The sequence below is a fragment of the Schistosoma mansoni genome, chromosome 3 (genome assembly GCF_000237925.1).
Source record: "Schistosoma mansoni strain Puerto Rico chromosome 3, complete genome".
Lineage (NCBI taxonomy): Eukaryota > Metazoa > Platyhelminthes > Trematoda > Strigeidida > Schistosomatidae > Schistosoma > Schistosoma mansoni.
Window position 1 is genome coordinate 27,636,350 of NC_031497.1, and position 25,513 is coordinate 27,661,862.

General features: G+C 34.0%; 1 protein-coding gene and 1 non-coding gene across 2 annotated transcripts; both read right to left on the bottom strand.

The window, feature by feature from the left end:
• Positions 1 to 347: 347 nt before the first annotated feature.
• Smp_105760 (putative innexin) lies at positions 348 to 15,451 on the bottom strand (the record flags this gene model as incomplete). The annotated part of the gene is given in 5 exon segments (XM_018799844.1): positions 348 to 623; positions 629 to 652; positions 8,039 to 8,291; positions 9,524 to 9,893; positions 15,295 to 15,451. Coding segments are annotated over 5 exon segments (1,080 nt in total).
• A 2,300-nt stretch (positions 15,452 to 17,751) lies between these two features.
• Positions 17,752 to 17,821, bottom strand: Smp_tRNA_02442_Pseudo_TTG.1.1. The gene has a single exon. It is a non-coding gene (tRNA).
• Between the last annotated feature and the right edge of the window lie 7,692 nt (positions 17,822 to 25,513).

Here is a 25,513-nt window from a genome sequence, read left to right on the forward strand (position 1 = left end):
ATACGATTTTTTGTGTGTCATTGATCCGATCGATAATTCACTCCTGCCTAATTGGCGGGAATCATCATGTCATATAACAAACATGGTATGCACTCACTCGAAATAACAGACAGTTACAAGAATTATGTCAAAATACTTTGACTACAAATTTTATAATTCAAATGACGTGAGACTGGTAGGTCTAGGTTTTCGAATCTTGCGAGGTGGGATCGTGGATGCGCACAGTCACTAAGGAATCCCACAATAAGACGAAACAACCGTTCAGTGCTTCTAGGTTGTCCACGGTGGTCTAGCTTCAACTGGCTCATGATTTAAATTATATATCAAAAGAAATAATCAATGATAACTTACACATGATTTTTACCTAATTTTTTAGCTTCTAAATCACAAAATGTAACACGTGGAAAATGTCCTGAATGATGCCATTCTTGTCCTTTAATTAAATCAATTAATACTTGTGCACCATATAATGTATATTTTGTACCAATAAAATATTGCATTAAATAAATTTGTCCAATCACATTAGATAAATAACTAAATTTAACAAACATATAAAGTGTAACCAAATAATTTCCATGTTGTTTACCACACCATAATAAATGACATTTGAAATAAGTGAAAAGGTTTAATTTCTTGTCTGTTTTATGAAGATCTTAAAAGAAAAAAAAAGAGAGAAAATAGTTTGAGAAGGTAGGATTGATGATAATGTTACGGAAAGAAATCTTTCAGGAGATCGTTTTACTAAACTACCTCCAACCTAAAGATCTGATCTACAAGGCAGTGAAGCATCGTAAGGAGATGCAGTCCCATGGTAACCAGTGACCAACGATTGATTCATACACCATTTGTTCCTTCAGAAAACTGGAGCCCATGTGCACCATTGGTTTGGAATCAGAGTTTTTCAACTCCCTTAGGTGAACTTTCCGTGTTCACCGACCTTATTAAAGTTCTGGAAATTGGGTTTTCGTCCTCTCAATTTCGCAAACAACACCCGTGGTGTGATAAAGCAGTGAGTAGGACTTCCCTTGCAGGGGCTGTATACTTGTGGCCATGTGAGAGCATTTGGAGAGGGAGAGCGGACTCTTCCCACTCTCGGTCGTACCAGGGCATTTGGGAGCTTTCAGGAGATTGTTTTACTAAACTACCTTAGGATATCAAAATCTTTAAGGGTAAATTTCTTGAAAGTTACGAATTAGATCTAACAAGCTGTTTTTCACTGACCTAACAATTCATCATTTGCGTGTAATCAATATCAAATTTTACATGTCAGAATGACTTTGATTAAACAATCGTTGAAAACTAGAAAACACTAGACAGATATTCTTTCCTGATATAGGACTCCTGCAAAGTACACATCCATCTGTGTCCTATATATATATATGACCCCAGTCAATTTACAATAATATTTGACTATCAATCGTTTTCAGAAAGGGGTTTTGTGGAGATTTTAGTAATTTCATAATTGAAATCAGAAGGCATTTGAGGCTAGACCATCTTGGAAAACCGGGAAACACTGGAAAGTCGTTTCGTACAAAAATGGAACCCCTCAGTGGCAGTGCGCATTCACGATCCCACCTCGCGAGAATTGAACCCAGGACCTATGGGTCTCGTGCACGAGGGCTTAACCTCTAGACCACTGAGCCGGTCGGTACCCAACGATGTTAATGTTTAACTTCAATCAATCCACGAATCAATCATTTCTTGTGGCAATATATGTTGTATACCCCATATGGTAGCACAATCTTCATTATACACTGGAATGAGAAATAAATATATTATTTTCTCCACTAATTATTGTCATACATTGACGTACATTTAGTGCTTAGTGAAGAACAGCATACCTAAATCCAAATGGAATTTCACTGAGTTAAACAACTGGCAATCAATGTGACCTCTGTATGTAAAATATTTTCTTTTAATTTATGATAAAGTTAATTGAATTACATACACGAACTGTAGTAAACGAGAACACAAGTGAGGACAATCGAAAACATCTGAATACAAAATTACAGAACGTCTTATGAAATTTTGAGAACCATACAGTAAGTACTTCATTTGCAAAATGTCGATCAATCATCTCACACTTCATTGTTCATTCGTTCACACACCAATCATTTTCTGTTCTTCTTCTCTTTTCTTCCGATCTTCTTAATCTTCTACCTCCGGGTATTTCACTTTCTATTGATGATACATACCATTTATATCTGTTGACATCAGTAGCACACACCACAATATGTTAATGAAACAGCTATAAATATTTATTGAGATCATGAAATGATCAACGTTAGACTCACAGTGAAAACCTGTAATCACTGCATGGTCATATCGTCCTATGATGGGACTCCTCAACAGTGCTCATCCACGATCACACACACGAGACTCGAATCCAAGACCTTTAATCTCTCGGATGTACGCTTTACCTCTATACCACTGAGCTGTTGTGTTTTCTCACTTCTGAGAAGTTACATCTTCCTTCGTTTCTACACCAATCATTCTCTATTCTTTTTCTTTCTTCTTCCGATCTTCTTAACCTTATGCCACCAGACATTTTACTTTCAACTAATGATACATACTACTTATATCTGTCGACATCAGTAGCATAGAACAATGGATTCAATCATTCATTCATATAAATAATGAATATATATTTCTCAATCAAATGTTTCAAATCATTCATACATCAAAAATAAAATAAGAAAAAAAAATTCTTTTTTCACCAATTTCAGTCCAATTTTCTTACCGTACCGTCAAATTCAAAAAGAAAAATTAATTTTTTTCCGTTATCAATTTCATTATTTTATTGTCTGGTCAATATTTTTTTTTCTTTTTTAATTAAATGAAAGTTTTAATTAAACTATACAGGATACTTTTGAAAAAAATTTTTCGGTATCAATCAGCATAGTTACTAAATGATGAATGAGTAAAATACAAAAAAAATTCAAATCAATTAGTTGCAAGCGTGAGTCAATTGAAGCTAGGCCACCAAAGAAAACCCCCCTTCTGATAATTATAATCAATTACTTTAAATAATCAATAACACATGAGATAAATTCCTTTCTAAAAGAAAATTTTTTAAGGGGGGAAAGAAAATTGGTTTCCAGTCTTGGTGACTATGATTCTTTTTTTTATTCCACCCCCCCTTTTTTTTAGTGATGGTTAATTAAAACTGACATCAATGAAATCATCCTTTAAAAAGTCATACTGTTTTGGATTCATAAGTTTGTAGTATCCAGTTACATGTGAAGCTTATAATTGTTATTCTACCTTCTGGACAGATTAGTTTCTGTATTCGTCTTGAGCCATATTTTGATCTTGTTAATTAGTTGCTTATTCATTTTAACTTTTTATATGAGAGTATGAGTGTATCGTTTATCTTATTCAGCATATGTCATTAGCTTTAATATTGAGTTAAGCTTTATCAAATGGAATTTGGATGATTGTCGTTTCCGTTTCGCTTTCTCGCTTATCATTGTCTGTCTGAGTAAACGAGTGCCTGAAATAAATTCATCTAACTTAATCCATATTAGGTACCTTATTGTCACTATTGCATAAACGGGGTTGGCCAAAGTGTAATATACGGAGTTAAATGAAAGATCTGTATTCATAGATTATTCATATACTCGTCCAAAGTGGAGTCACAACAACAAGCTTTATCAAATGGAATTTGGATGATTGCCATTTCCGCTTCGCTTTCTCGCTTGTCATTATCTGCCTGGGTAAACGAGTGCCTGAAATAAATTCATCTAACTTGATCCGTATTAGGCATCCATATTGTCACCATTTCATAAACGGGATTGCCCAAAGTGTAATATATGGAGTTAAATGAAAGATTTTTATTCATAGATTCCCCATATTTTCGTCCGAATCGGAGTCAAAAGTTCATTTTGAATATTTTGCGTTTATATACCGTTTTGTGTCCTGATATCTGACTCCAGTAAAATTGTATGATTGATTGTTATTGAAATATTCATGTCGTCAATCCTCGTATATAAGTATAGACTTAATCCGCGCTAGTGAATTGAAATATTAAATAAGGCAATAATGAGAATGGATTTTTAAATACGTATATTTTGTACAATCGTTGATCTAAACAAACAATCGGAGAAATGAAGCGAAGAGAGGAGAGCGAAACGAGATGATGTGCAGTGGAGATGTGTGAACCAGTTCTATTTTAGTCAAGCGTTAACCAATATTTATAGCCGGACAAAAATAACCTACAGACATGTGATGAGTAGGATAGAAGTGCACACATACGGTTACATAAAGACAGTAGAGATTGATAAGTGAATAATTAACAAGGTCAAAATGTGACTCAAATAGAATGATTAAATTAGCCTGTTCAGAAGCTAGAATAAAGGTATATAGGCTTAACATAGCAACTGACACTATAATGATTAGAAAAACTCAATAAAATTGCGAAAATAAGTATTTTTTTCAAAAATCTTGTTAGATTATAAGTCAACTGGAAAGAGTAACGAATGCTGTAGAGTTAATCATTACCATTATTTAACAAGTAAACAATAGTTCAGATCATGAACAATTGAAGCCAGAACACCACGGAAGTACTGGATGGCCGTTTCGTCCCAAAATGGGACTCCTCAGCACTGCACATCCACGATCCCGCATACCACGATTCATGATCTCAACTATATTAAAATTACTATAATATCCACAGAACCCCTTCTGATATTCAATAAACAATACTTACTTTTAATCGTCTGATTTAATTCACCATTTTCTGTTACAACTTTACAAATTGATATCTTTCTACTCTCTTGAAAATTGTTAATATTTTCTGAAGATTTAATATTTTGTTCTTCTAATTGGGATTTTTGATGATCATGTATTGAATGGATAGAAGTGTTTTTCAATTTTGATGGCGGTGGTGGTGGAGCTGGTTTTCGTCCACGTCCTAGAAGATACAAAACAATATTTGTTTTTTAAAAAAACATTTGACTAAGTCATTGACATTGTGAATAATACCTTCTGAACTAAATATGTACATATTTACAACTACAATTCTTAATACGTTTCCTTTGAATTTACAACAGAAATCATTATGTTGGTTACTATACAATCCTTTAATTCATCTCAGTGAATAGATGTTATTATATGGGTTAGTGACTAGATTGATAAACAAGGAAGATTGGATGCAGATGTAAAGGCGAGTATTGGCAAAGCAACGACAGCATTTCTACAATTGAAGAATATATGGAACTCAAAACAACTGTCAACTAAATTCAAAGTGAGAATCTTCAATACAAACGTCAAGACTGTCCTACTGTACGGAGCTGAAACATGGGGAACTACTACGGCCATCATCAGGAAGGTACAAGTATTTATAAATAGTTGTCTATGCAAAATACTCAACATCCATTGGCCAGATACTATCAGCAACGGCCTTCTGTGGAAGAGGACAAACCAGCTTCCAGATGAAGAGGAAATTAAGAAAAGACGTTGGAAGTTGATAGGATATACATTAAGGAAATCACCAATGTGCATTACAAGGCAATCCCTAACTTGGAATCCTGAAGAGAAGCAGAAAAGAGGAAAGCCGAAAAACACGTTACGTCGGGAAATAGAAGCAAATATGAAAAGGATGAATGTTAACTGGAAAGAACTGGAAAGGAAGGCTCAGGACAGAGTTGGATGGAGGATGCTGGTGAGCGGCCTATGCTCCTCAACGAGAGGTAACAGGCGTAAGTAAGTAGTGACTAGATCTAAATAGGTCAATCTTGATCATACTATTTCATGATAATAATATTAATAGTAATCACCATTATTATATTTTTGACTTGTGTGGCATTATGGGGTCAGAATATATATTTTCCTTGAGTTATATTTCTGTACAACCTTGAAGACTTTCTACATCACAAATGAATAACAACTGGAATGGATTTTTCAGAACAGAGTTCGATGAAGAATTTTGCTGAGTGGCCACCTATGCTTCTACACGAGGGGTGACAAGAGTAAGTAAGTAAATGTCTCTAATATTTTCTAACATATTTCGAAGATTTAGTAAATAAAGCTAATAATGTTTTAATTCATATGTTTTGCTTGTTTGGATCTGCCAGATGTCTTGGAGGGAACATCAACACTGAGATGCATGTACATACAGCTGACGAGTTCCAAACAGGACGAAACGCAAGTCCTGTTGACCGCCAATCATTTTTTGTCGAAATTTCGATAAATTGAACATTTATAGAATAGATGAATTGCGTTTGGTAAAGAAATTATAATATTCAAAACTCGTCGGCTGAATATACCCTTACTTCAATGTTAATGGGTATGTTGTACGTTCAACCCAATACATTTCACTCCTACTAAGCAACTTGTTTCACACTCAAATTAACTTATTGATCAGGTAAGATGTATGGATCATTACGAGTTGTTTGATTATGTTCCGATAAGAATAATGAATGGTAACTTTTAGGATCCATTTATGGAGCAATACTATGTGTATACTTTTATCGTATAATTGTTAAATAGCTAAACTGTTCATATTCATGTCCTTCTTATTGTAAGCTTTATTTTGACCTATGAACTATTATTATAGGATTAATCATTCTTGAGTTATGCCCTGTCTATCATTTAATATCTCCCTCTATTCACAGTCACATTTGGCCAAATCTTGTACAAATGTTATTTTCTATTTTATGGTATGATGTGGTCTATCTGCTTGGTATTTATTTTATTTTTATTTAAACATATAAATATTGGTACAAAGGGGCACAAGATATATATGTGCCACTCAAATCTCATTTGATTTGTGTGAGGGCTGTGATATTGCCCAGGTGCCCAAACTGAAGCACGTGGTTTTCTTAGGGGGTCACACACAGCCTTTGACCTAAAGGCCTAATCCACAATGCAGTAGAGCATCGTGAGGCGATGCAGTCCCATGGTAGCCGGTAACCAACGATTGATTCATACTCCATTTGTCCCCTTAGGATATTGGAGCCCATGTGCACCATTGTTTTGGAATCAGGGTTTTCCAAATCCCCTAGTTGGGTCCAGTTAAATTACGGGACATTCAATTTTCGTCTTCTCAATTTCTTCAACAATACCTGTGGTACAAGAAGTTAGTGAGTGAGACTTCTTTGTCAATGGCTGTATGCACGTGGTCATGCGAGAGCGTCTCGAGAGGGATAGCGGACTCTCTCCACTCTTTACCGTACCAGGGAATTCGGGGACTCTGGTTGGCATATATACCTAGTATGTTTGAAATAGGTGATTGATGCCGCAGAGGCCGTCTTTGGTATTCTAGACTTGACTGGCTGGGCTAGGCAGAAATCAGGACCGATAAGTACTCTAGACTGTTCGCATGGGTTTTATGCGTCATTGGTCCGACTGACAAGTCGCTGCTCCAGAATTGATGGTATTATCACGTTTTACACTGACAGTAGACAATAGATATAATTCAATTCAATATTTTCTATAAAGTTAGCAATTACATATTAATTCAATGAACCATGTAAATATCATGATAAACTGTAGTGCCGTGTTTCGCTTATCGTTTACTCTGATAACCGTTATAATTCCAATCTTAACGGTGCATAAAAATCAGAAGGCAAAGAGAAGCGGCAGGTACAGTTTTATTGTCAAATGACGTAAGCCAGAAAGTTATAAGCACATGAATAAATATCAGTGAACGAAACAAAAATGACACGCAGTGGAGATGGTGGGTAAGCCAACTCGCTCTAAACAAGCGTTAATCAACATTTATAGTCAGACAAGAATAAATGACAGACATGTGATATAAATAGGATAAGAAGGGTACACACACATACGCTCATTTAAAAAAAATAGTCAGGGTTAATAAGTGAATAATTAACAAGGTGAAAAAGGGGCCCATGATGGGCAGGTATATTGGCTCGTTCTGAAGCTACAATATGGTATATGGGCTAAATTTATCAAACGATACTACAAAACTACTTATAAGTAGTAATAACAACAACAACAACAACAAAAACTAACCTTTACGTAAATTTTCTGAAGATGAATTCGAACTCATAGATGGTTCTATAGTTTCATTACAGACCATTTGTTCATTTGATAATTTTACCATACTCATTGTTTTATCATTGAATGTTTTAGATATAATATGAAATGAATTTTCTCCTTTAATCAATTCATTTGGACAAACATGATTTGATGTGTAGACCAGGTTGGTATTCATAGTTTGATCTTTATTATTATCTAATATACATGTATGTAAAAACTGTTCCCCTTCATGGATAGTTTCATTATCGAATTGGTTGTCAAGTTCAATATCTTTATATTGATTAGTATATCTAACAAAAAGGGAAGGGAGATTTGGTTTGAAACTATATATATATATATAACATGACAAAAAGTTTCTTTCATGAAAAACTATCGGCTTTATTCAGTATTATATCTTTTGAATTTTCAACACAAAGTACTTCAACAAGTTCCAGTATCTTACTTCTTCGTCGATCCTGACGATGAATGTTGAGTGATAGCCAGTGAGAAGTTTGCAGTTCAGTCAATCGACAACTGAATAATGTATGTTGTTTTCGCTGTACATTCACAGGAAACACGATATCTCTGATTAGGGTCTTTTGTAACCTTTACAGTGAAAGGTTCAACACTTTTTACAAACGCACCTGAATCGGTTATGAGGTTAATAACCATAATGATGTATTAAAACAAACAAATTTAGATAATCAGAAGGGGTTTTGTGGAGATTTCAGTATTTTCATAGTTGAGAGCATGAGTCAATTGAAGCTAGACCACCATGGAAAACCTGGAAACCCTGGACGGCCGTTTCGTCTTCTTTTGCGACTCATTAGCAGTGCGTATCCACGATCCCGACTCGCGAGGAGTCCCACAATAGGACAAAACAGCTGTCCAATGCTTCCAGGTTTTCCATGGTGGTCTAGGTTCAATTGACTCATGATTTCAACTATATAAAATTATTAAAGTCTCCACAAAACTCGCTTCTAACAAGAATAGATTATTTCTGATTATAATAGAACATTTACCAAATAATAGATCTTTCCTATATGAACAAGAAGCATCAATTGTTAAGTTGGATTTCTCCCCTCATTGAATGTATAAACCAATGAAAACTCATTCATGTACCTATGTGTAAATCACAGTACATGGAATTCACTTCATATTTAAAAACACCGTCTAAACGGACATTTACTTCCATAAATACCTATGTTGAACAGATTTTAATTGAAGACATAATAAAAGTTATATAGAAAGACCAATTTATGATATGCGTCAATTCTTCTCACGAAATAACTTTATTACGATACTTCAGTTTCTTGAATTTTGCATATTACTTTGTATAATAGATTCATTCAAGATTATATATGGCAATTTTAGTATCTATGGTTACCGTCTCCGGGTGGGCAATGCTAATGTGTTATAGCAACTCGAACTGATGTACATACGTACGAAGTTCTACGTTGTAACTGACTAACTGACTGACTAGGCAATTACCTATATTCAATAGAATTGTTCTAATACATAAATAGCTGGTAACAAAACTTACTTATATAATCTTTGTCGTTGTATACAACTTTTCATATAATATGATAATATATGTACAGTTTTAGCTGTTGCTTCTGGTAAAATTTCATTAGCTTCAGCAGCCATTTGTAATATACGATGTAAATTAAAACCAGAATGTGCCATACCTAAACGCCATAATAAACATGGTAAATAAAATAATAATGCTTGTGCAGCCATTACAATTGGTGCCCATTGATAATAAACTAATAATGATTCACGTCTATCTGGTATTGGTGGTAAACGATTTTCAACTGGGGCAAAATATGTATTTGCTACCCAACAATAATTTTCAGCATATTCTTCCCATCCTCTTGTAAATTCTTGTGGAATCCAACATTGAATAGGTTTCCCTTTAACAGAAAAAAATGTTTAGTTCAAGTTATTAACTTGACAACTGTAAAAGTATAAATACAAAAATGTTGTGTTTACTTGTAATTAGCGAAAAATTGGCAAACGGACTCTTTTAAAACTAGTATTTGTCACATATTGATTTCAATTAGGTTACCATTACAAACCAAAGAGCACTTGACAACCAATTCTTTTTAGTAAAGGACGCGTCAGCAATCAGTGGTGAAGTTCAAATATGTTGAGATTACTTGTCACTCGTCGTTGCAAGTTAATTGAAGTACAGATCGTATTACTAGATAATGGCTCAGCGGTCTTAATCATAAGCGTTTCTCACGAGACTGGAAGTTCTAGTGTTCGATGTCTGGCAAGATAGTGAGTATGCACAGCTGAATAGTCCCATAATATAATGAAATAGTTTTCAATTGTATCTACACTTGAAATCAATCTGTTATAAATATAACCTAAGGGGTTCATTTGAGTTAGTTTACTTCACAGAAAATGATGATAACAAACGATGATAGGAGATCAGTTACTTTATTATAAAAAAGAAAAGTGTGGAACAACACAAGAACGAGAAGCTGAGGTTTTAAAAAAACAGTCAACTATTAGGAGTTGATTTCTTTTTATACTTTTTATTATCAGAAGGGGTTTTGTAGAGATTTAGTATTTTCATAGTTGGAAGCGTGAGTCAATTGAAGCTAGACCACCAGGGAAGACCTGGAAGCACTGCATGGCCGTTTCGTCCGATTGTGGGTTCGAATCCTGCGAGGCAAGATCGTGGATGCGCACTGCTTAGGAGTCCGATAATAGGACAAAACGGCAGTGCAGTGCTTCCAGGTCTTCCCTAGTGGTCTAGCTTCTTTTTATACGTCATTGTTGCAACCAATATGAAAATGAACTAACTAAACAACATTGAAGAAAACTTATATCAACTCAAGTTGATCTATTTCGTGGATTGGTCAAAGTTATACATTAACATCGTTGGATGCCGACCGACTCAGTGATCTACAGGTTAGGCGCTCGCGAGCGAGACTGATAGGTCGTGGGTTCGAATCTTGCGAGGCGGGATCGTGGATGTTCACTGCCACTGAGGAGTCCCACAACAGAACGAAACGGCCTTCTAGGTTTTCCATGATGGTTTAGCTTCAATTGACTCATGATTTCAGCTATCAACTTACATTACTCAATAGATCATTCTATAATCACAATTAACTGATCACTGGGTGGTGATCAATGTCATGCGTGTCAAGTCCTTCTTAGTGCTGATCGAATGCTATCGAGTGACACGGGATCGAGTCCGTCAGGGAGCACCAGTTCGCTGAAGATTACAGGTACACCTTGCTGACGAGTGTTAAGTAGCACGAAACCCGGGTCCAGGGTTTCTTGTTGACCACCTCCAACCACCATCTTAGATCATTCTATATTTAAACTTAAAATATTCTAATAATAAAATGAAATCTGTTAAAAAAACTTACAAACATTCAGATGCTCTAAAAGATAAAAATGATGAAATACGAATGATGTCATTTCATTTCATTATTTCTCATTATTCTTATCTTAAAAGTTTATCTATTACTTAAGTGTATTATAAGTAGAAACTTGATTGAATTAGAAATTTTTCTTAGCACATTAGCTTCTTAAGCATCATGATTCTTGTACACCCAACTCTTACGTCTACAAACCTATATTCATTCTGTTTATCTGATAAGATTTGAAGTAAATATCATTTAATGGATTTAAAGAGGGTTATTTATAGGTAACATGGATACATAAATAGAATGAACAGTTCACTCCCCAATTAAAACAATAATTTCATCTTAGTAACAAAATAGGTCTAAGCAGAAAACTATTATTTTCTATAATTAAGTTTGTATCTATATATATTTCCAATGAACAATAATTGTTGAGTTACTTAGTAGCTAATTACAACATTGGATCTTAACACTTAAGATGACGGATTGTTACTGATAGAATCGGTAAGTTACTTCGTAACTAATTTCAAAATTAAATGTCAAAACGTAAGAAGAGAGATTGGTACTGATGGATACTATAAGACTATAATTAATGAACGACATTTGAGCGATTCCAAAGTGATCTTGAGAGTGTCCATCTAATAACTAGGATCCAATGAGGATTGTAAACCTGTGTGAAGAATTAGATTTATGGTTTTCATCATGAACTGACATTAGCTATAATGCTAAAACTCTATTTATCCAAATAGAGGGGTGAATTTTTCGCCAGAATGCAAGACCTGTTATCTTGTACGTGACTGATTTGTCCATAGATTATAGTCTTGTCATAAAATCTAATTATCTTCTATATGAGATTGATTTCATATATAATATTGAATTTGTGTTGTATATACCAGCTGACTGTTCATATATAGTTTGTTATTTGAATTTCAATTTACTATTCTAAATGGTAAAGTCTACATTTTCAACATAAATTCCATGCATTCAATAGTAAACATGATAAAGGAGTCTCAGAGATAGACGAAACTTAAGTCAACTTCCTTCCGAATCCCTGGAGTTATCCCATCTATGCTGTTTGATCATCAAAGATTTCTTCAAATTTATCACCAACACATTAAACATCCATTAAAAGTGAACCATGAAATAAGCTATTCATTTTTTAACTTTATTCTGTATTATGTATTTACAATTATTTTATTCAAAAAAAGAGTGATTTTTGACGTCGTTACTGATCTTAATGATGTTGCATTGTTGAAAACCTAATTATGAAATCGGAATGAGAGTATTTTGCAAGCCTATAGTGTCTCATGACATAACGTCCCCTCTGAATTTAAACTGACAGCTAAGTGGATAACGCGATGGCGTTGATATGCTTGATGCTATTACGAGTTCACCTTACTCGATAAACGGAACGAAGGTCAATGACACATTGACACGATAGACTATTTCTAATCCGCCGTCCCCGGACCTGCTAACTAGATAAAGAAGTCTTGATGATGCATAGATAATGTATTCTACAAGCACTCACAAAATACGACGTCACTAAGCACACAAATCAAGCTTATTTATACAATGATAGAAACACCCCTGAGAGAGCACAAAATAGCGTACTAAAAAATCCGTCAACCAATAACAGTCAGTGAATTCCGAGTGAGAAATGTGAGCTGTAGGTCAACTAAGCGTCTCTTGACGCGAAAACATAAAATTCAAAATTGCAGAATAAAATTAAAAAATTAGGACTTTTTCCAAATGAGTTCTGGAGATCTAACGCCCCTAACATGCGTTTGAAGCGAAAGGTGCTGGATTCGAGTTTCAGAGTGAACATCAACTCTAAGGTGCAGGCACATCCAGTTGATGAGTCCCAAATAGGACGAAACAAGCGTCAAACTGGATTCCACTGCTAGTCACCATCTATATTTGCTTATAATGCTTGTGACTTAAGACAAGCTCAAGGCAATCCTCACAGAACACATATATGTCAATAATAGACTGATCAATTGCAGTCCTAAACATCAATAGGGAGATTCAAACAACCAATACATAATAAATTTAAAAGGTAACATTAGTTTTAGAACACAAACCGATTCTAGTTAAAAGAAATTCTAAACCCTGAAAGCTTTGGATTGGTGGATTACATCACGAAGTATCCGAATATTAAAAAAGAGTTATTTAATGATGTAGAGGTTAGACGCAAAATAATAATACGAGAATAAATAATTATTGTGGAATATCTTTCCACTTCATAGAATGAAAACAAACATGGTGAGAATAACTACTAAATGATAATTATGTTAACCTTTGACAAAAATATAGCTCTTGAGTAAATTTGATAGTCTTCATCAAATGATTGAATCTATATTTAGAAGCCTAGGTTAGTTCAGTATTTTGTTTCCTTGAGAACCTACTGAAACGATGCTCAAAGGGTTCGTTAAGAAAGGTTAATATACAAAAAACCAAATAGGAATGGTCAGTATACGAATACAATAGACGATTAATTACGTCAATTTATAAAAATAATTCTCACAAATGATCATTTACCCAGATTCGTCATTAAAAACTTAACACTTAAACTACAAGCCAGAAGATTAACAGCATTTCAAAGAAAAAATCTTTTTCCTGAATATTGAGTTTCAAAGAGACATCTCTAAGGAATTCATGGAAGAGCAAAATTCAAAATGCCTGAGGAAACTTTTTTCCTCAGTGTAGCTTTCAACTGTCACCACCAGACAGTCCATTATTTATGGATATATTAGGAATAAACTTAAGCTTTTGGCCACATCGATTTGAATGAATAAGTTTGATTGCGCTTTTGAAACAAGGTACATTGGGCGCAAAAATGAAATAATTTCCAAACACATCTCAAAACATTAACCCTCATTACTTTAAAAAGAAGAATGAAAAACAGTCGATAGATAAGTATAAGAAACACATCATCAACTATGATCAAGTTATCTCACCAGAATCATCTTTCAAAATATTCTACACAACTAATCGTTTGAGATCAAAGGGATCTGGAATCAAAAACACCAACCGTAGTGGCTTTGGCGATCATATTATGGAGAATGAAAACACGAGTAGGGGACAACTGAATGTATTTGAGCATAATATTACAGAATATATTAGTAAAATATGAGAACCATACAGTAAATAGTCAAAGTATCAGTCAATTGTCTCTGCAAACAGCAGCCCATCTTCTCTGATTTCATTGTTCATGCAGTTTCATACCCATTGCGCTTCGTTCCTGTTCTTTCCTTATTTATCTTCTTCTGAAATACATTCAATGCCCGACCATTGTTATATACTACCTATGTGGATATAAGTAAGCCATACCACAATATCTCTTTAAAGAATATTTTATTAGTTGAATCACCTTTATTTTTCTTTCAATAACCCAAACTGGCTATTTACTTTGACTAGTTTATAAGTTTTATAATCTTTAGACTTTGGCAATAAACAAAGATGTTTTTCATAGTTGAAAGCATGAGTCAATTGAAGCTAGATCAACAGGGAAAACCTGGAAGCACTGGACGGCCGTTTCGTCCTATTGTAGGGCCCCTCAGCAGTGCGCTTCCACGACCTCGCCTCGCAAGATTCGAACCCAGGACCTATCAGTCTCCACAAGAAAAGTATACATACAATCAGAAGGGCTTTTTGTGGATTTTATAGTATTTTCAATAGTTGAAATCATCAGTCAATTGAAGTTAGACCACTATGGAGACTGATAGGTTTTGGGGTTGAATATCGAGAGGCGGGATCGTGGATACGCACTGCCACTGAGGAGTCCCATAATAGGACGAAACGGCCATCCAGTGCTTCCAGGTTTTCCATAGTGGTCTAGCTTCAATTGACTCATGATCTCATCTCTATAAAATGAATAAAATCTTCACAAAACCCCCTTCTGATAAAGATGATTTTCTTATTTACAACTTACCAACATATTGACGTACACCAATAAGACCAATAAATAAAAATAATAATACACTTGTATATTGATAATTTAAACGATCAGCAAAATCATCATCAAATTGTAAACGTCTTGATCCAATACGTCCAAGTTTAGATAAATTCCAAATGAATGCAGCGTCCATTTATGAAATCTTCTTTATGTTCAGAATTATTCTTTTTGTCTTTTGCAAACAGTAGTCAATGTGGTTAGTTTAAATAAGAATCATTTTGTTTAATTTGCAGATCATCTAAAGTAATAAAGAATAAGAAGTAGATAGATAATTTTCTTAAAAGTAATAAATGGATACAAATTACACATGTAAGCCATTGGATTTTCGTAAGCAAAGATGGATTGTGGTTAGCAGTGGAATACAGTTTGACGCGCGTTTCGTCCCATTTGGGACTCGTCAGCTGAATGTACATGCATCTCAGAGTTGATGTTCACTCGAGGACTCGAACCCAATACCTTTCGCTTCAAACGCCATCGTGTTATCCACTCGGTCACTGAGTCCTGATAGCCACTTGCTTGTACGATGGGGTTAATCATTGGATTTTGGGTTTATTGATTTGTAGATTAGGTGTTATCCGTGAGGCTAGAAAGTTCTGGGTTCCATTTTCAGTGGGGGGGGTTGTATGTGCGTGTGTTGTTGTTGTTGAGGTGTCTCATATTAGAGCTAAATAGATACCCAGTGTTTCCTAGTTTTCAACGAGTATCTAACTTCAATGTAAACTGTGAAATTCAATAATCGACACTATATACTATAATAAATATTCGAGTATACGAGAACACAAGTGGAGACAATCGACTGTAATTGGACGTAAACTTACAGCATCTCTTAGTAAAATCTGTGAATCATACAGTAAATACTTCATTTGCAAAATATCAATCAACTTGACCGTTCCTTTGTAAATGTCAATCTATCGTCTCAGACTTCATTGTTCCTTTATTTCCATATCGATTGTTTTCTGTTCCCGTTTTTTTCTATCTCGATCTTCTCGACGTTTTGCTGTCAGACATTCTATTCTTGACTAACATTATGTACTACTTATATTGATATAAGTAGCACACACCACAATATGATATTATCTAAAGCGTTTCCTTAAATGAGTTTTTCTCTCTGTAAAATTAATTAGATTTGATCTAATTTTCACTAACGTTTCGCTCAATGGATACACTGAAACTATGAGTTAGCTGTATCAGGAAATGTTACACAATTCTTTTCTTTGCTGAGTTTTTAATCTTAATTCCTTTCCGTCAACAATACTGGTATACGTATGTATATACGAGCACAGTTGTAAGCAACTGAAGAATAACTGGGAAATAAAACGGATTCATTTTATTCTGCCTTGGTTTCTATGATAGATTACCTTTAGTAATTATCATTAGTTTTATTAATCATAGTATCCACATCGGATTAGCTTAGCTGTCTTAGGAACTAGACATAAGAATAGTCTTCTGATTGTTCTTATACACGATGTAAGGGTGGGTTTGAATTCTACTCCTCACATTTGTATACTGAACATATAATAAGCCATCTATATTTATTTATAATTATCTCTCTTATCCATCTCTTGTCTCATGTACACATTCTATAGAGATGATAACTCAACACCACGAGGTAAATTGTTTTCTAACTTGATCTTCTTAACAACTATTGAGATTTTAGTTGTTTGTTGTGATCAAAATGTGACTTTTATTTGTAATAGTATTTCAATAAAATTTTTATGTTCCGAGAGGGGTTTGTGGATATTATAGTTTCAAGAGGTATTTCCTGGAGTTCTAATGAGAAGCAGTGAACAATGGAGTTCAACCGGGTCTGTTGTGAGATAGTTACTTGCTGAAGATAATGGTGAACGGTGGCTCAATTCTGTGGATTGGTTGAAGTTAGATATTAACACCGTTGGATACCAACCGGCTCAGTGGTCTAAGTGTTAGGCGCTTTCGCGCGAAACCAATAGGTCGTGGTTTCTAATCTCGCGAGAAGGGATCATGGGTATGTCGTTTCACTAAGGGGTTCCACGGTGGAACAAAACGGCCTTTCCGTGCTTCCAGGTTTCCCATGGTGGTCTAGCTCCAATTGACTTATGAACTCAACTATTAAATTACTATTATATTCACAAAAAACACCCTTTCTTAGAATAATGTGAATTCTTCTAATCAACATTCAATTTTACAATCTATATTCATTCAAGACTCTGATTAATACATAAGTAAATGTACTACAAACTCCTACTTGACATTCATTTTCACTAAGTAACAAAGCGTAAATTCAACAAGACTCTTAATATAAAAAGATACAACTATATGAATACAGTTATGAAGAAGAAGAAAAAACATAAATAACAAAGATGGATAGTGGTTAGCAGTGGAATACAGTTTGACGCATGTTTCGTCCTATTTAGGACTCGTCAGCTGAATGTACCTGCATCTCAGTGTTGATGTTCACTTTGGGACTCGAACCCAATACCTTTCGCTTCAAACACCATCGCGTTATCTACTCAGCTACAAGTGACGAAATTACTTTTACTGTACTAAACTAACTAGAAAATACTCAAAAATAGCACAGAGAAGAAAAAAAATCTTCTAATTTAACAATAAAGAATGTAAAACAAAGTTGCTCTTAACCTCATGGGTATACAAAAGAAAAAACTGACAAATGAAGCAAACAAACCACACACCCAAAAACAACCTAATAACATCACTAACCAATAACTTAATTTAGTGATTCCATCCATCTATTCGAAGTAGAAACTAATTAGGGGAAAAAAAGAAGAAGAAGGAATATGAGGAGAAGAAGAAGAAGCAAAAGTAAAGCCGGTTTTTTCTACTTTACGAAATCATATCCTAATGATTCATATATATATATATATATATATAGATAGATAGATAGATAGATAGATAGATAGATAGATAGACAAATAAGCATTGACACATGAGCTTTATGAAGAGATCACATATGTTTCGTGTAAAAATGAGAAAAAAGTAGCTTGGTCAGGAAAATCTAAATTTGGACTTTGTACGTTTTGTTTGATAAAAGAAATTAACGTCTTTTCTTATTGTTACTAAGCGTTTGTAGTAAAAGTTATGATGTTAGAATCTTGATGAGAATGTCGACAATTCAATGTAGGTACATTCAAATACTATGTACTATATAGGGCTTAACACGTCTATTGAATGTCATAACTAGCTGTTATGTTTAACTCCACTTGGTATTGTTTGTTTGAATCTTCGCTTTGTTGTTTAGGACTGCAATTGATTGAGCAAGTGGCTACCAGGACTCAGTAGCTAAGTGAATAACGTGATGACATTAGAAAAGAACGGTACTGGGTTCGAGTCCCAGAGTTAACATCAACTCAGATGCATGTACATCCAGCTGACGAGTTCTAAATAGGATGAAACGTGCGTCAAACTGGTTTCCACTGCTATTCACTATCCATCTTTGCTTATAATGTTTGTAGCCGTTATGTTGTTTATCTGAAAACCTTGTTTTTTAATGGTAATATCAAAGTAATCCTCTTAGAATGTACATAGAACAAAAGGAAACTGATCAACTGTTCCATTTATGTTTACATTCTATTCATGAGATGATTCATTTAAGATTTTAGTTACGTTGTTAAAATATTGAAGACATTTCTTTGACATTATTAAAAGCCAATAGGTAATTCGGTTGACAGTTAATGATCATTCTTAATACATGATGATAAATCTGAGTACATTTCGCCAATGATTGATACTTTGATCTAATCAGAGAGGCAGAATGGTAAGTGAGAAATGCTGACAGGCACAAGCTGTTAGTCAAGATTGATCTAACTAACTGAAGAAATAACATTGGCCAAATGGTTGGGAAATGTTCCTTCATATTCTAGGGATATATACATTTACATTTTGAATGGGTAATGTATATATCCTCGATCATTCAGGGGCAATAAAAGATTTCAGCTCACATATCATGTTTATTAGTCAAGTAGCTTGTTGAGCTTGAGTAAAGAAAGCTTTAACATCAATATTAGACTTGAACTGTGATGTGTACTACTCATGTCAACAGATATAAGTAGTATGTATCATCAGTCGAAAGTGAAATGTTTGGTGGCAAAAGATTAGGAAGATCGAAGAAAAGAGAAGGAGAACAAAGAATGATTGATTTGGAAACGAAAGAACAATGAAGTGTGAGATGATTGATTAACATATCGCAAATGAAATATTTAGTGTACGGTTCTCAGATTTTATAAGGACGTTCTATAATTTGTGTTCGAATACATTTGGTTGTTCCCACTGGAGAACTCCTCCCGTAGCTCCTCCGGGAGCTACTTTCAGTCCCAAACCTGGATAAAGAAGGGTTGGGCATCAGGTTAGCGACCACATCCCATAGTAAACTAACTCGCTAAAAAACGCAAAGTTAATTCTTCATTCAGATTTAAAAATGACTATAAATAATCAACAAGGTTATGAATAGTAAACGAGTTTTATTTCTATTCTGATATTTCCCTACGGGTTAAGTAATAAAAATTTAACAGGGTTTTAAAAACAAAACAAAAAAATTTTCACATATACTATTTTGATTTTCTTTCGAAACTACAATACGGGTAAGATTAAATATAAAGATTTTATTTCGTTACACGTATTAAGAGTGAACATCAACTCTGAGATGCAGGTACATCCAGCTGACGAGTCCAAAATAGGACGAAATACACGTCCTGGATTCTACTGCTAACCACTATGCTCCTTTGCTTACAATGTTTGTGAATTAAGGCAATATCGAGGTAGTCTGCACAAGATACACATATGCCAATAAGAGACTGATCAATTGCAGTCATAAATAACAGTAGGAAGATACAAGCAAACAACACCAAGTGAATTAAACTTCACCTCACTGTACAAGCAGTTGGGTATCAGGATTTATTAGCTTAGTGAATAACGTGATGGTGTTTGAAGCGAACGGTACTGGGTTGGAGTCCTAGAGTTAACATCAACTCTGAGATGCAGATACATCCATCTGACGAGTCCCACATAGGAAAAAACACTCTTTGTTTGGAATTCCGTTACTAGCTTCTATACATCTTCGCAAAACATTGCATTGTCATTTACAACCAGTTCCTACGATTTGTAAGGAGATATTATTTTCTTACTTTAACCAACGTCAGACCTAACAATTCAATGATTTCCGTTATAAAAATAACTTAATACACCTCATTAATGGATACTTTACTTCATAATATTTTCGAAAGTAAACTTAACCTGATCATATAAACTTTTTCCCAGTAAATTAAGAAGTGTTTAGTATACACATCAACTTTTGATGTAGGTTTGTTCTCTGAGCTGGATGGTTTGGTCGTGGAGCTTTCATTGTCCTTCTGAACGACATCATCAGCACAAACTTTGGGTAGAAGTGAAGTGTTTGAATTTCCTACATCAAACCTACATCAAAATCACCCACCTGAGCTACAAATCTTCTCCACCATACACATTAACTCTATTATCTCTTATTTTATTTTTGATCAATTTGTGGATTAGCTAACCCCTTGGTAAAACATTTGGTATGGTTATCAACGGCGTTATTATTTCTTCCACATTACATTACTTATATTGAAAATCATTTTAATTCTTATCATAGGGTTCAACTCTAGCTTTTTCATTATCCATAACGAGAAATTATGAGAGTATAATCATCTTTATGAAAGAAATAGTGCTCACTAGTGACGGTCTCCAAGAGGTGTTTCCTAGAGTTCTAGTGAGAAGCAGTGAGCATCCGAGTTCAACTGGGTCTGTTGTGAGATAGTAACTCACTGAAGACAATGGTAGACGGTGGCGCAATTTCATAGAGTGAAATTAACATCGTTGGATGTAGACTGTCTCAATGGTGTGGAGGTTAAGCGCTTTCGCGCGAAACCGATAGATCGTTGGTTGGAATCTCGTAAGGCGGGATCGTGGATGCGCACTGCTGAGGATTCCCATGTTGGAACGAAATGGCTGTCCAGTTCTTCCAGGTTTTCCATGGTGGTCTAGCTTCAATTGACTCATGACTTCAACTATAAAATTAGTAAAATCACCAAAAAACCTCGTCTTAAAAATAGTGGTTAGTTTGTTAGTTATCGAAATATATGCTCAATTTGTGTAGGTCAACAAGCTTGTTCTCTCTGGTTGTAACCAGAGATAACACGATTACTAGAGTTAATTGTGATTATTAAGGGAATCATTGTGCTATACCCATTTTAAAATAGCATATAACAACCAATTCTATCAGTTTTAAAATTATTAATACTGTGATGTGTGTTACTTATATCCACATAAGTAGTATAGAACGATGGTCAGATATTGAATATATTTCAGTAGAAGATCGATAACAAAAAAACGGGAACGAAACGCAATGAGTATGAAAATGCATGAACAATAATAATAATAATCGGAGACGAGGAACTGATATTCGCAGAGGGAACAGTCAAGATTGAGACAATGGATTAATAGTTTACAAATGAACTATTTACTATATGGTTCTCATATCTTAGTGAGGTATGCTGTAATTTTGTCCCCACTCGTCTTCTTGTTCACTACAATAAGATTGAGTGATAGATTTGGAGAGTGCAAAGAGAAAAGAAGTAGAAAAATGTTCTTCAATTCAGGGGAGGATGTAAACAATAAATTTGACGTACAGTTTTTTTAATTATTAATCTTAAGGTGTTATAAAGGTTGCTGACCTGTTATTTTATATTGATAGCTGACGTTTATTACTTAACTATGTAAACCAGAAAGCACTAAACATCTATCTTGTTATAGTATGAAATTTCTCAGCAGGGCACATACACCATATCATCAACCATAGAACCTAGGACCTTGGTGAGAGAATAACTTTCAAACCAATATTTTGCAATTCAATGAATAACATTTCTAACCTTAATAAAATTAGGATATCGTGAAGGCTTCATTCAATTGTATTAGTGATGTTTGTCCTTCCACTGACAATTCTAAACATCAATAGTCATAGCTACTCACTTAAACACTAAAAATAACTTAACGAAGTCTATCGTTTAAGTGATCTGGCGCGAAACTGGTAGGTCCTGGGTTCGAATCTCGCGAGTGCGGGATGGTGGAAGCGCATTGCTGAGGAGTCGCATAATAGGTCTAAACAGTCGTTCAGTGCTTCAAGGTTTTCCATGGTGGTCTAGCCTCAATTGACTCATGATTTCCACTATGAAAATACTGAAATCTACATAAAACCGCTTCTGATTAATGAAGTTAGCCATCAAATAAACATATGATAATATTAAAGTTGGAAATGCAAACCGATAGATCTCAACCCAATAGTCTGAAAGTTAAGCATTTGTCAAATGGCTTACAAGTCGTGTATTCTATGTCTAGTAAGTGTACATTGTTTATGAGTCACATGCTTCAACAAAATAGCTATCCAGCCCTTTTTAGTTTTCAGTTGTTGTCTAAATAGATTTATATCTGTATCACCTTTTAATATTACATATCAGTAAATAAGATCAAAACTATATAGAAATTGTGAAATATAAATTCACTTAGTATTGTTTGTTTAAATCTTCCCATCGATTTGTTAGGACTGCGACTGATCAGTCTCTTATTGACCATATGTTCATACTGTGCTTATTGCTTCGATATAGCCTTATTTTTGCCTTCAATAATCTAGAGTCATTGGTTGGAATTATTTAGATCATTTGTGATTACTGTCACATAATTTTATTCAACTTTATAGTTATCATTGATTATTGGATAGAAAGTATTTAATTTAACCTAAAATGAATGACTTATATTTTGCTGTCTTAAGAAATAGTTCTTTTAAATTTATATCTAAAATTATTTTCGTTGTTCAGTGTATAGTTTGAGTGACTTTACTGGGGGGGGGAGGAGGAGGTCGAACCAAGGATCTTCTAGTATATCGGCTGGCATTGAACCTTCATCGAATGTTTACATGTTTAAATCTAGTCAGTTCGTAATATTATCAGCTATAAATTTCAACGATTCAATCTACATATGATGTTAAAGGAATTTAAGTTACAATATTCAATGTATTCAATTATTATTATTATTATTATTAGCTTTATTCAATATTATATTATTTGGTACAAAATCGAATTCTCAGCATAAAGTATTTCAACATCTTTACATTTCTTATTTCTTCGTTGCTCCTGATGATAAACATTCAGTGATCGCCAGTTGGATATCAGCAGTTCAGTCAATCGACATATGAATAATGTATATTCTTTTTGCTGTATGTTCCCAGCAAACACGACATCTCTGATTAGGCCTTTTGCAACCTTTACAGTGAAAGGTTGTACAGTTTTCAGAAACGCACCGGAATAGATTGTGTGCTTAATAGCCATAATGATGTATTAAAACAAATAATATTAGATAACTTGTTGAAATATATAGATGACGGGAAACAGGTAGCCCAGATGTTTAAGCAGGCCACCCGTCTTACTTTTGATTGAATATAAATTTACTAAAGTTATAATAAGGAAAAGAAGCCATATATTAACTTAATATTTGTACTGTTCAATTTTTCAATAATCAATTAAGTTTTCATTTTCAGTTCAATATATTAAAAATTATTGTAACATTTCAAGAGTATTATTGAATTTAAACAAACGATTTGTATTCTTGTAATGGCAAATAGAAATTTCTTTTTTAGTATTTATTATAATTTGTGGCCGAGTAGATGCCCTGTTAACGTATGAATGTGATAAGTTCAACAATTAGAGAGAAGTAACTTATCGATCTGAACAGTGATATATGAAAACCGTACGATCAGTTTAGAGTACTTGTCGATCCTGTTTTCTGCCTAGCCAAGCTAGTTTAGTTCAAAAAACCAATCTCAGCTTCTGAGGTGTGAATTTTTTTTATTTTAAACATACTGGCTTTATATACCAAACAAACAGACCACAACATACCATGAAATAGGGAACAGCATTTGTACAAAATTTATCCCAAAGTGGCTGTGAATATGGTGAACAGTAATGAATAGACTGAGGATAACTCAAGAATGGTAAATTGTATAGTAATAGTCTATAGGTCAAAATGAAGCTTATAATAAGAGAAACATGAATATGGATACTTTAGTCCTGTTTAAACATCTGGGCTACCTGTTCCTGTCATCTAGATGTTTCAACAAGTTATCTGATTTCGTTTGTTTTAATACATCATTAGGCCTATTAATCACACAACCTATTCAGGTGCGTTTCTGAAAAGTGTAAGACCTTTCGCTGTAAAGGTTACAAAAGGCCTAATCAGAGATATCGTGGTTGCTGCCAATATGCAGCAACAAGAATGTACATTATCCAGATGTCGATTGACTGGGCTGCTAAGTTCTAACTGGCAATCACTCAGTATTCATCGTCAGGAAGGACGAAGAAGTAAGAAACGGAAACTTGTTGAAGTACTTTGTGTTGAGAATTCTATATTGTACCAAAAATGTAATATTGAATAAAGCTAATAATAATAATAATAATAACAATTATATAATAGGAAATGTACTTATCACATTGGCCCATAAATAGTCCTCAAAGTTACCATTCCTAATTCTCTTCGGGATATAACAGTATTCATAAGTTATAGTTAAAATTTTCAAATAAGGTCCCTATCAATGAAATCAACAATTAATGTTACATCATATTTACAATCTGTGAACTGAATATAACTGTATCCACGTATTTGATGCTCACATATGATATCTAACATGAAACCTTCTTTGTTAAACAATTGACACATCATTCTACTTAGCAACTAATTTCAAATAGTCACCAAGATATTATTATTTTAAAATGTTATACAAATTATAGTTTGTAAAAATTAGTATCTAACCAATAACCAACTAATAATATTCATGATAATTACCACAGGATCGATTTAATCCTTTTTCTCTCATTAAGAAGTAATAGCTTTTCCATGCATTATAAAGTTTATATAATAGGAATCATTCATATCATTAGTGTATTAATACGATTCTTCATTTTCATTGAAAAATGAAAAAAAAAAATTTGAAAAAAACTTTTTTTTTAAAAAAAAAAAAGAACTGTCACCCACATGGATACAAGTTCATATATAATAAGATTACAGAGACTTTCATTTCAACCGGTGAAAAATAATAATAAGATGTTCAGAAATGTATACATACTTTGATCGATCAATTATTTTGGAGATTTCTAATTGTTTGATTTACTTATATCATGTTTCTATCAAAGTAACTACT